At 42.7% G+C, this 12,415-nt stretch overlaps 1 protein-coding gene across 1 annotated transcript in view; it reads left to right on the top strand.

Moving 5' to 3' along the window:
• Nucleotides 1-11,179, top strand: part of PAXIP1 (PAX interacting protein 1) — a 77,811-nt gene extending 66,632 nt beyond the window's left edge. The window contains exons 15-21 of the mRNA XM_068235886.1: nucleotides 624-726; nucleotides 1,916-2,084; nucleotides 4,452-4,552; nucleotides 5,024-5,158; nucleotides 7,377-7,452; nucleotides 7,558-7,617; nucleotides 10,952-11,179. Coding sequence (XP_068091987.1) covers nucleotides 624-726; nucleotides 1,916-2,084; nucleotides 4,452-4,552; nucleotides 5,024-5,158; nucleotides 7,377-7,452; nucleotides 7,558-7,617; nucleotides 10,952-10,968 — 661 coding nt within the window. The 3' untranslated portion in view covers nucleotides 10,969-11,179. The remainder of the gene's footprint in view (nucleotides 1-623; nucleotides 727-1,915; nucleotides 2,085-4,451; nucleotides 4,553-5,023; nucleotides 5,159-7,376; nucleotides 7,453-7,557; nucleotides 7,618-10,951) is intronic.
• The last annotated feature ends 1,236 nt before the right edge of the window (nucleotides 11,180-12,415 follow it).

Genomic DNA, 12,415 nt, shown 5'->3' on the forward strand with positions numbered 1-12,415 from the left:
TAATTTTTTTTTTCAGTGGTCAGCGTGAGGCCTCTTGCACACTGCAAGCAAATCAGATTCAGATTCAGATTTTTAATCTGTTTTTACATCCGATTCCGATTCAGATTTTTAATCTTAACTGCATGCTGCGTTTTTTGATCCGTTTTTCTGTTGAATGTATTCAAGGAAAATCGGAAACGGAATCGGAATCGGAAAACGGATTTGCAGTGTGCAGGGAGCCTGAACCCTGCCTTATGCTGGGAATACACAGCTTGATTTTGAGCCATTAAGATGGCTCGATAATTTTCCGACATGTCCGATCTCCCGTCCGTAAGATTCTCCACTAGATGGTGAATGGAAAAAGATAATAAAAACGAGCGGAAGATAAGAGAATTGACTGCAGATTCGAGCGGTTAAACGATTGAGCGGGAGAATCGAGGCAAAATCGTGCTGTGGGACATTTTTGTAAACCCACGTCTTTTTTTCAGGGTTTCAGGGTTGTTCCAAAATTCATAGGTCTTTAAAGGCACCTTCTTGTACCATCTTGTACTTTGTGGGTAGAAAAATAACGAGGCTGTGATTTCTGCCTCAGAATTGGACAGAAACATTTTCTGAGCGTCACAGGACATGCTTGTATTTTTCAGAATTGAAGACCTTCCTCCTCCAACTAAAAAGCTGTCTCCGGACTTGACTCCCCATGTAATGTTTACCGGCTTTGATCCAGCACAGGTTCAGCAGTATGTTAAGGTAAAGATTATTTCTATACAGAAAGCTTTGTGCAATGAGCTGTATGTAGTCTGATAACTCAGACATTTGTCACCTCATTAAGGTAACACACCTGACCTGAAAGTTTTGTAAGTGGATGTGGTGTTGGGGGTGTCATAGTGCTGTGCTGCTTCCTGATGATGATTTCTGTAGTATGGCGCCCAGACAGTGCACTTTATGGATAGTGCCTGCAGTGGGCAGCACAGTGACAGTGGTCGGCTGCCTCGCATTGCAGCACTGGGTCCATCAAATCCCAGCCTGCATGGAGTTTGTATGTTCTCCCTGTGTCTGTGTGGGTTTCCTGTGGGAACTCCGATTTCTTCCAAAATTCCCCAAAAAACACAATTTAATTGGCTCTAAATTGGTGGTGAGTTAACCTCCTCGGCTCGGGGTAAGCCGCGCAGGAGGTTTTCTCAGGCCCTGCTGGGCTGATTTGCGTAATTTTTGTTTTGCTGGACGCAGCTAGCACTTTGCTAGCTGCGCCAGCACACCGATCGCCGCTATCCGCGCCGCCGTAGAGCCCCCCGAAGACCCCTGCGCTGCCTGGCCTATCAGCGCCAGGCAGCGCTAAGGGTTGGATCGGGACTCCCTTAGACGTCATGACGTCGGTTTCCTGGAAGCCCTCCAGGAAATCCCGTCCTTTGAACGGAATTTCCTGATCGCCTATCGCCGGAGGCGATCGGAGGGGCTGGGGGGATGCCGCTGAGCAGCGGCTATCATGTAGCGAGCCCTAGGCTCGCTACATGATTTAAAAAAAAAAAAAAAAATTGCAAAAAAAGGCAGCGCTGCCCCCTGGCAGTTTTTAATATACCGCCAGGGAGGTTAATTAATATTGTATTTAGGCATTTGTATTGGGCGAACTTCCAGTTTGTTGACCTTTTGGTCTGTGACGAAGCAAGGGCACCCGTGAAATGGCTGTCAGGCCGTCCTGTCATCACCTTTTGTGTTGTAACTGAATTGTACCTAAAAAAAAAAAAAAAAAAACCTGTGCCCAGCTTTGTACTCTTGGATAGTTTCTAAACCATTGTTCTGCCGCTGTGAGCACAGTGTATCCCCAGCATCCATTTTTGAACCTAGCCAGTCTGCATTGAGTGCTAGCCACTCCCATCTCTTTTCCAAAAGGATTTAAAAGTACCCTGTTTCACTTGTGTATGTAAACTTTCCTTTTCAGAGACTCTATATTCTTGGAGGAGAAGTGGTGGACTCTGCACAGAGATGTACCCATTTAATTGCTAGCAAAGTGACCAGAACTGTCAAGTTCCTGACTGCAATATCTGTGGCAAAACACATAGTGACCCCAGAGTGGCTGGATGAAAGCTTCAAGTGCCAAAAGTTTGTTGGTAAGCAAAAGTCGTGTTCTCCTAATGAGGGGAGGATGTGTAGTAAGCTGCCCACACAGAGATGGCAGTGCCCAGCAGGCTAAACAAAACGTGGTACATAAAGTGCTCATATGTCATCCTGCAATCACTGCTGCTCTCCGCTTACTGATACAAGTAGCAATCATAAAGCGTAGATAGATCGTAGGCAGTAGTCAGTCCCTGAGGATCTATAAATACACACACATAGAATTATAGCATTGTCCTAATTTTGGCAGCCAGATAAGGCCAATCGAGTATTGTCAAACTTGCACTTACATATACAGATAGTCCCTACTCATGTTACAATTTTACATACATACAAAGTTGTCTTCATGTACATTTATATTATACAGAGCCTGACTAGACTGACTGTGTATTACTGCCTGTAAGAAGAGCCATGCCAGTGGAAGTGCTGGTTATTGTACGCCAGCCTTTAGGAACACTGCTGTGGTAGCCACTGAACCTTCTTCCTCAGGAATGAAGAATTGCTATGGACACGCCGCTCTCACGTGAGCCAAGCATCTCTGTAGGTCCTAGCATTGAAGAGATGCATTGCAGATGTCCTCTATCCATTGTTCCTAGGTAAATGTCTCTCTGGCCTACATCACATAGGAGGCTTTGTATTCCATCAGTGACAGAAGCGCGCACAGCATAGCAGAGTCATCATGCAGCAAGTCCAGGAAGAGAGACAATATGGCTGCCTCAGGAGTGCATATTATTGCAAAACTACAATACAAGCAAGGAGTTTAACTTCCACACACAAGTAAAAGTAAAGAAACATATTCTGGTGTTTTTAAAAACTTAAAACTAATATTACCATATTTTTTGGACCACAAGATGCACCTGACCATAAGATGCACTTAGGTTTAGAGGGCAAGAACCAGGGGGAAAAAAACATACTTAACCTAGTGTGTCTTTGGTGCAGGGGTGTCTTGTGGACCTCCTTCCCCCAAAACACTTAAACATTGTGTCACTACTGTGGAGCACTCGCACATCCACCTATTCAAGAGGTGCTTTAACAAATAATACAGGGTCATTGGTGGGTAATTTAGGAACAATCCAGGGTGGTAGGTGAGATTAGGCTTAATCTCACCTGTACCCAGTGACTGCATGCCGTGAGTCATCATGTTCGTGTAAATGATTGCAGCCACAGGATATTACTTTATGTGGAACCATTTTCCAAGCCCAGCACTTTATCACCAAGTATGCCTCCCTATCCCCTGCCATGTCCTCCTCCCAGCTTGGCTAACTCTCATGGGACACTGAGTGGAGAGGAGCGCAGCGTGTGCTTCCCCCTCCCTGCATGCTGTGAGGACGCCCCAGCTAAGGCACACTACTCCAGCCCTTGACTCCCACAGTGTACCTGTCATCAGCTGTGATCAGCCTTGCGGGACTCCAAGCTCTCACAAGCTGCTACACATTTCTCCATGCACCGCTGCGAGTCTCTGGCTGCTGCTGAGTACGATCCACTTGTTTGGCTTGCAAGTGTCTATGGGGAACCGCGTGCACTGAAGCCCGAAGTGTTGAGAGCTGGTGTGCATGGCTGTCTATAGAGGGGAGTCAGCTATTGGCTCACAATCCGGGACCACCAGACACTGCACCGGCATTTCCAGATCTTATAACTTCCTGGTCTCCCATTTTTCACGCCGGGCTACAAAGCCCCCTCCTGGATTGGCTGCCAACCCTGCATTAGATGGTGATTGGCTGAGCAGGACTTCTAGGTTCTGCCTCCGGAGGTATCGCGGCCAATAGTAATGGAAAACATTGTGTGTTTTGTGCATTCGCGGGGACTGCCACGGGGCTTTGTGATGTGCGGGGGAGATGGGGGAATATTGGAACAGGCAGCATGTAGCATTAGACGCACTCGCTTTTTCTCCCCACTTAAACCAGTATGTAAAAAGTAGGGGAGTATTCGGGCAAGGCTCCCTAATGATCCTGGTTGCCTGTGGAGCACGCCTTGAGTGGCTGCAGCCCTGAAGCTATGAGTCCGCCAAGAGAAAAGCATGATATAAATGTTCTGTGTGTTTGGCACTGACCCAAAACTTTGTAATAAACTCTTTTTAGATGCCGGTGGCAAGGGAACATTAAGAAGCACATGTAGATGTCTGCTGTAAGCAAAAGTAGTTTTGCACTAAAATGCATTTACTTGTCAGTGGCGTATGGATGCCAAAACACACAACACCTATAGATGGCCGTGGTAGGCTAAGGGTTAAGTAATGACCATGCATTTAGGTTGCATCTTATGCACATGTAATGAAAGGCATAGCCAGCATCTAATGCCGATGTAATCCTTGTAACTAAGAAAAAAACAGAAATGCTTAATTTAAAGTTTCATTTTTCTCCCCTCAGATGAGCAAAGCTACATTCTTCGGGATGCTGAAGCTGAGGTTCTGTTTTGCTTTAGCCTCGAAGAGTCCCTGAAAAGAGCCCGGGTGACTCCACTTTTCAAGGTGAGCTTTCTTACTAATGGATCAAACTGTACCTAGTCCATTCTGTCTCTGACCTAATAGCAGCAAGTTGATGCTTAGCATCAGGGCTGTGGAGTCTGAACAAAAATCATCCGTCAGTTTATGAAACCTCCGAATCCAAGCACTCAAAATTGCTCGGACTCCACAGCCCTGCTTAGCACTACATGTAGATCTAAAGCTGTCACTAGATGCTTAGTAGAACGGACACTACAGTACTTTTTTTATTTTTAATAAATCAAGGCCATTTAAAGATTAATCACATGACCAAAGCTAGAATGAGCTGAATTAGTGAGAGTGGCTGCCCCTTGACTTGTAATTCTTGCACAAATAGTTGGAAGGAATGATTCTCAATAGCCAGCTGAATTGGTTTAGGAAAGACTGTTTGGAAAAATGTGTGCAGTAAAGGTATATTAACTTTTTGATGCTTATGGACATATACTTTTTTTTCTGTAGGGGAAATATTTCTACATAACTCCAGGAATCTGCCCCAGCTTGTCAACAATGAAGTCCATTGTAGAGTGCGCTGGTGGCAAAATCTTAACCAAACCACCCTCTTTCCGTAAAATTATGGAACACAAGCAAAATAAAGTAAGTGAGATTCAGGATGGAACCCTTTTTTATTTTATTCAAGAATTTTCCCTTATGTAATGTTCTTTATATGCGGCCAACTGACCATAAATTTTTTTAAAGGAACACGATCGATTAACATGATTTTTTCAATTGAGATATTATTTGGGAAGTGCTGTAAGGGTGTATACATTTGACTGCTAATCTCTTTTACTGCTATCAAATTCCTTTCACACTTCCATGACGCTGATTCTGACTGCCCAGTGAACCATGAGGAGGGGGATTCCCTCACAGTACATCTTTTAGCTCTGTGTGTGAGAGAGAGCTCTCTGCAGAAAGTAAAGGAAATGTATCTTATGTGCAACATAAATATTTGTAATAGTATGTGAAACCTGACACCAGAGGCATTATAACTATGCTTCAATATTACACTGTTCTTAGCATGTCAGACTGCAGAGAAATTCCAAATGAAGCTAAAATCTATACACAATGAATTACAGCATTTTCCTCTGATATTGAACATGAAAAGTAGGAAAATGTTTACACAGCTACTTAGACATTTGTACATTGCCCTTTAAGAACACTTGGTTTGATAGTGTTCCTTAGTCTGGTTTTGCCTGCATCTTCAAAACAAATTACAGACAAGGGGATACTTCATTCACTTTTAGAACCACTTTTGTAAAATTCATATTAAACCTGTATATAACCACTTGCAAAATATTTATAAATGTCCTTTTTGTGCACTGTTAGTGCAAATTGGGAATTAATAAAAGTACAGCTATTCCGCCAAAGTGCATGCGTGCCGTAGGAGTGCACCCACATGCACGTTTGAAAGCATTCCCTGGGTGTTTTCCACTGCAGTGAGCAGCAGACTCTTATCTCTAGTCTTCGCAAATGTATTCATTGCTGGCTGAGTGGTGAGGAAGAGTATTTTTACTCTGCCTCCCACTGCTAAATAGACACATCTCCATGGCAGCAACTGAGTCACTTCAGCAGAGGGAGGGGTCAGAGTGAAGATACGAGCACTGTGACATTCATGCCTTTGCCCGATGACCAGAGATGAGCAAGCTTTTCCTACTCTCTGCAGTGAAAATTAAATGATTTCACACACAGGGAATACTTGGGAATGCTTTCAAATGTTATATAACTATGAGTAGTTACTGAATTGTTAGTTTTGGGAGTATAAACCCACTTTGTCTCATAATATGCAGGTCAGGTCACCTGACTTCAATGTGCCTTTGCACTGCTTGTTGCATGATTTAGTAACTTCCTTTTATGTCTTATTTGTGTATTTTAAAAATAAGCAATCCAGCCTACTTTGATTTAAGACTTGTTGTGGGGGGCCTGCATGATAATCATATGAGAGAGGTCACATGTAGGCATCATCAATGAAATGCAAATAATTGACAGGTTATTCTGATTGGTCTAATTCCAAGCTGCTTATAATTTAAATAAAATATGAATGCAGGGAAAAATTTTCATATCATTAAGCATCCTAATGGTACGTACACACTTGCGACTATGGTCGTTTGAAACAGCAGCTTAACTATCTGTCTGCCGACAATCGGGTAAAGAACTTTACCTAACGATCATTAAGTGCAACGTCGAACGAACGATATCGGCACGATGAGAAAATCCAACAGGACGGATCATATTGAACGACAATCGTTATAAAACTATAGTGTGTATAGTTATCTGCCGAGCACGATTGTTACAAGGGCCAATTCGCCTGCGTTTGGTTGTGCCCAGCTTCCGTACTTCCTGTGTAGCAAGGCCCTTAAAGATTTACATTTATAAATTTAAAAACACACTTTGTTTTCAAGTTAACTATCATATATTCTTATCCATTGTAACCCCATGTTTGTTTGTTTTTTTTTTATTTAAATATGTATGCAACATTTCCCCCTGATCGTTCTTTTCTGGGAGAACGATCGTTAAAATGTGTATGATTGCTGCATCCCATCGCTGCATTCCAATCGTTCCAATATTGTTTGTCTGGTAATTATCGTTCCTTGTAAACGATCGTTATCGCGAGTGTATACATACCATTAGTCACATGACAAATAATGCAGACCTGCATTTCCAGCGCTACATACTGTAATCGCCCACGCAAAGCCACAGTGAGGTCTGGTGGAATGGTGGCTCTTTTATATTACAGTTGAAACCTGGTATTAGCTTTACCTTGATCCACTGTTGATGTCTATTTTATCATCCTGTTCCTTGTTGTATTTTTTTGTAGAGTTTGGCGGAGATTATCCTGATATCATGTGAAAACGATCTCCATCTGTGCAGAGAGTATTTTGCAGGCAGTATAGGTAATTATCCTCGTACTGCATTCCCTTCATTTTTTTCATATGAGATTTCAAGAATTGGTGATCTTTGTGCTTATGTGTATGTTTGTTCTTTTATTTTTATTTCAGATGTCCATAATGCAGAGTTTGTCCTGACTGGCGTCCTCACACAAACCTTGGATTACGAATCATATCCTTTTGTAACGGCAAAACGTGCATTTTTGGGGCAGTCCTCATCAGGTGGTCCAGATAAGGGTATGCTTAGGGCTGGATAGACCTTCCAGGTGGCAGAACATTATATAGAACGTTTCTCAACTAGCATGCAAATTGCCCCCCCCCCCCCCCCCCCGAAAGTTTTAAAGGATATGTTTGCATCAGTCTAAGGGTTAAATATTGACCGTGCATTTGGTTTGCATCTTATGCACATGTAATAAAAGGCATAGCCAGCATCTATTGCTGATGTAATACAAGTAACTGAGAAAAACACAGAAATGTTAATGAGAGAGGAAATCTCACTTGGAGGCTGGGCTGTGGAGAAGGTAACCCAGCCTCCAGAAAAGGGGGTGTGGCCTTCACCTTATATGGTGTAGCCTGGCCAGAGGGGTGAATGACTACAATTGCAGCTATCATAATGTATTCTAACACAAAGAGTTAGTGTCCCTGACCTGGTCATCTGTAAACAATAAATCACAACTTGGTTAGCATTTGTGTCGGGCATAAAGCACAGCAGATCCTGGTGCAGGAGTACATTATTCTAGAAGGCGGGACTGTCTTAAGTATACAGAGCACCCAGATAACACATAGCCACTGTGTATCATGGGGGAATCGTACTTGCTCACATAAAGCTGAATTGCAATAAATTGTAAATAAAGCTAAATAGGGCCTATGACATTACTCACACTATTTACATGGATTATACATCCATTGCATAGAAATTCCCTTTGGTGTAGTCAGTCATGTGACCCATAGATCCCTCTTTCAATCATGGAACTGGTAGCAGAGTAAGAGTTCTCAGCCAGAGAGTAGCAGTTACTGTCCATCCACGCTTCTATGCTCCGGAGGGATTAGCACTTTGTAGCCAACACTGCAGAAACACATTTTTATTTTATTATGAGATGCTGTAAAACTGGCCACAAAGAGTTCATCTCTTACAGGCCCAGGAAGGTGGTGGGAAGGGTCAAGTGATCGTGTTTGTTTGTGATGAGGGGGGAGAGTAGCTTGAAGAGCTTCCTGTCATCTCAACAGAGACTAGGACTACAGGAGTCAGCCAGCCAGGTGATTTTCAATACATTGCAAAAAGTACAGACCTGCAGTGCACAAAGTGTGTACAGTATTGTTAAGAAATACAAATGTACTATTGTATGCATTTTTATGTGGAAGGTGGACTAATTTAGGAAACAAACCTGGGACCACTAGCTGTTAAGTCACCATGTTGCCACATGTATTAAAATCCCGGCGCAGATCTATATGGAACATCTAATAGCTCAGTAATCAGTGTTCAAGTTATTAATGTGTATTTATATAGTGCTGACAGAGCAAAGCACTCTACATAGTCATGTGACTGTCCCCTCAGAGGAGCTTACAATCTAATTCTTACCTTAGTCGTATGTCCCTATCATAGTCTAAGGCTAATTAGGGGGGGGGGGGGGGGGGGATATGGATGCTGACATATTTATTTCCTTTTAAGCAATACCAATTGACTAGCTATCCTGCTGATCATGTGCCTCTAATACTTCTAGCCAGACCCTGAACAAGCATGCAGCAGATCAGGTGTTTCTGACATTGTCAGATCTGGCAAGATTAGCTGCATGTTTTAGTGGTGTGATTCAGACACCACTGCAGCCAAACAGATCAGCAGAACTTCCAAGCAACTTTTATTATTTAAAAGTAATTAAATATGGCAGCTTCCATATTCTTCCCACTTCAGTTGTTCTATAACATGTTTTTTGGCATGTTTGAGTAAACTAGATCACCCAGGGGAAACTCACACAAGTGTTGGTAGAGCATACAAACTCCAAGCAAGTGGTCTCCTGGCCCAGATTTAAACGAGGGACTCAAGCTCAGCAAGAGTGCTGTCTACTACACACACTCCTTTGCTTGTAAAATTCTGTAGTTAAAAATCCTGTATTTATACTTTTTACCACATAATCAGGTGCAGCTATGTGCAGGTAGTTCATTTTAGGCACGGTGGGGCTGCTGCTTGGATTGCATCATTCTTCTGATGGCAAGCAAGAGGGAAGGCAAAAATATAGTCTCTCGGGGCCTTTATTTTTTTTAATTTTTTTTTTTACACTAGCCAACATTTGCACAAACTTGATTTCATGCACGCATTATGAATCATGGCATGAAGCTGGGAAGTTGCGGCGCTAGTTCTAATTCACCTGACAGGGAAACGCTTGTGCCGGACAGTACAAATCTTAGAGAGGTGTTACAACGTATCGCTCTGGAACACTTTGTCTAATGTGAAAGGTCAATAGACTTTCATGTTACCTTTCTTACCGCATCCTAGGAGCGATTCGTCAAAACCAGGGGCCTCAAACTCAATTTACCTGGGGGCCGCAGGAGGCAAAGTCAGGATGAGGCTGGGCCGCATAAGGAATTTCGCAATCGCAGCACATCGCCGCCTCTGCCCGCCCCTCTCACGCTTTCTTCACAGAGAGGGGCGGGGAGAGGAGGCGATTGACGTCAGGAGGGGCAGAGCTGAAGCTGAAAGCTCTGCCCCTTCCAGGAAATGGCAGCGGATTGCCCCCCGGGCGATTTTGGGGCTCTGCAGCCCTCGTTTAGCGGCGGGGATGCGGCGGATTACTTGGGAGTACTGAAGCGAACTATAAGGAAGCTTTTGCCAGCGAGGGCCACAAAATATTGTATCGAGGGCCGCAAATGGCCCTCGGGCCGCGAGTTTGAGACCCCTGGTCAAAACGGACAGAACAGCTTGTAGTGTGAAAGAGCCCTCTGAGAATTTCACCCAGGGATAAGAAAACCTTTGTACTTAGAGTGGGACTTTAAGGACACTCAAGGTGAAAATAAACTAATGAAATAAACAATTGTATCTATCCTCCCAAAAATGACTTTTTAAGATATTTCAGTTTTATTTTATATTTAAATCTACTTTTTAAGTTTTTACTGTTTCATTGTTTTTGCTCAATTACACATTCATTGAACTAAAATCTATGAACTATTGACCCTTTTTATCTCTTTCCTGCTCTCAGGAGCCATTTTCTGCTAGGAAAGTGTTTTAGGGTAAGAGCACACTAGGCAGAATTGCATATGCGTTTTCCATAGTATATAGTGGAAAACACACATATGCGATTCTGCCTAGTGTGTTCCTACCCTTATAGTTTTAATTTTTTATCAGTAAGGGTCACACTGTAGTCTGACAGACAGGAACTGCCACTTACATACATAATGTTTAACTCTGTCAGGCAGAGAAAGATGAGAAGGAACACAGCATAGTTATTTGTGTACTAGGCATGTGTGTTTTTCTTTTTCTCTTTTTTTCTCCACAATTTCCTTAACTGTCACACATATAAGTTTACATGAAGGCTTCCGTGACTCCCAAGGCCCTCTACCCTGATTGGCTGGCAGTCTTGGTGGTCGCTGTGACTGTTGCGAGCTATGCCTGTTGGTCCTGTGTATTTTCATGTACAGATTTTTGGACAAATGTTCAGCCGTGAACGAGGAAGAAATACATTTATGTGCATCATTTCTTCGGATGTGTATTTTGTTAACATAAATGATTGTTTGTACCATAGTGTGCTTTTACAAGCTGTTTTGATGTCTAATAAATGCTTTCACTTTTTTTTGTTTGTAATGTAAAATAATGAAGGTACCTAAACTATTTTTGTCAAACAAAGAGGTTAAGTTTGTTAAATAACTGGGAAAATAAACCTTTTGTACTATTTTATATTTCTAAACCAGAGTTCATTTTTATATTGATATTTTCCAAAGTTTCGAATAAATGTACTTTGGTCGTATGTTATGTGCGTGTAAAGTGTATATTTTTTTTACCTTGAGGCAAGCCCAGGTAGTAAGAGATTGTGTTTAAATATTCTATACAGCCTGTAGTTTTGGGAAAAGAGCACAGCGATCATAGCCGAAATCTGGAAAATTAAAGGCTTTAGCCCTTAAAGTGAACCCGATGTGAGAGTGATATACAGGCTGCCATGTTTTTTTTTCCTTGATAACAATACCAGTTGCCTGACAGCCCTGCTGATTTGTTTGGCTGCAGCATGGAGCTAATCCTGTCAGATGTGACATTGTCAGAAACGCCTGATCTGCTGCATGCTTGTTCAGGGGCTATGGCTAAACGTATTAGAGGCAGAGGATTAGCAGGACAGCCAGGCAACTGGTATTGCTTTAAAGGAAATAAATATGGCAGCCTCCATATATCTCTTGCTTTAGCTTTCCTTTAAAGTAAACCTGAGGTGAATGGGGGTAACAGATTTTTACTTCGGGCTTCCTCCAGCCCGCCTGCTTCCTCAATGTACTTTCATTCCGCCGCTGTGAAGTCCGTGATCCAGCTGGGTTGCGGGCCACTGCATATGCTGTGGAGTTTACGTGGCTGACAGTTGCACAACGGAGGGGACCAGGAGAACATCAAGGGATCAGACTGACTACAGGGGGCTGGAAGAGGCTTCCGGTAAGTATAAAATAATTTTGTCCATTTCTCAGGTACCGAGGCATCCCAAAAAGGTGAATTAACTTGAAATACTTGGGTTTGTTTATACCTGATGTAATCTTTAGGATTGAAAAGTTCAAATCCCCCCCCCCCCCCAAGCCCAGCGTAAGTACTCCCTGGGGTATGCTTACCACATGTTGTGTAGTATAGAACATCCCTGCAAGGACGACAACTAATTATCTGCCTTTGCCACATAACTGATGCTTTTAAAAGCATAATTATGCACACTAATGCAGTTTGAAGATAAACCATTAAAACTGATGTAGGATTCCATTGGTCCATTTTCAAGCTACATAAATTTGCATAATT

The sequence above is a fragment of the Hyperolius riggenbachi genome, chromosome 5, assembly GCF_040937935.1.
Source record: "Hyperolius riggenbachi isolate aHypRig1 chromosome 5, aHypRig1.pri, whole genome shotgun sequence".
Lineage (NCBI taxonomy): Eukaryota > Metazoa > Chordata > Amphibia > Anura > Hyperoliidae > Hyperolius > Hyperolius riggenbachi.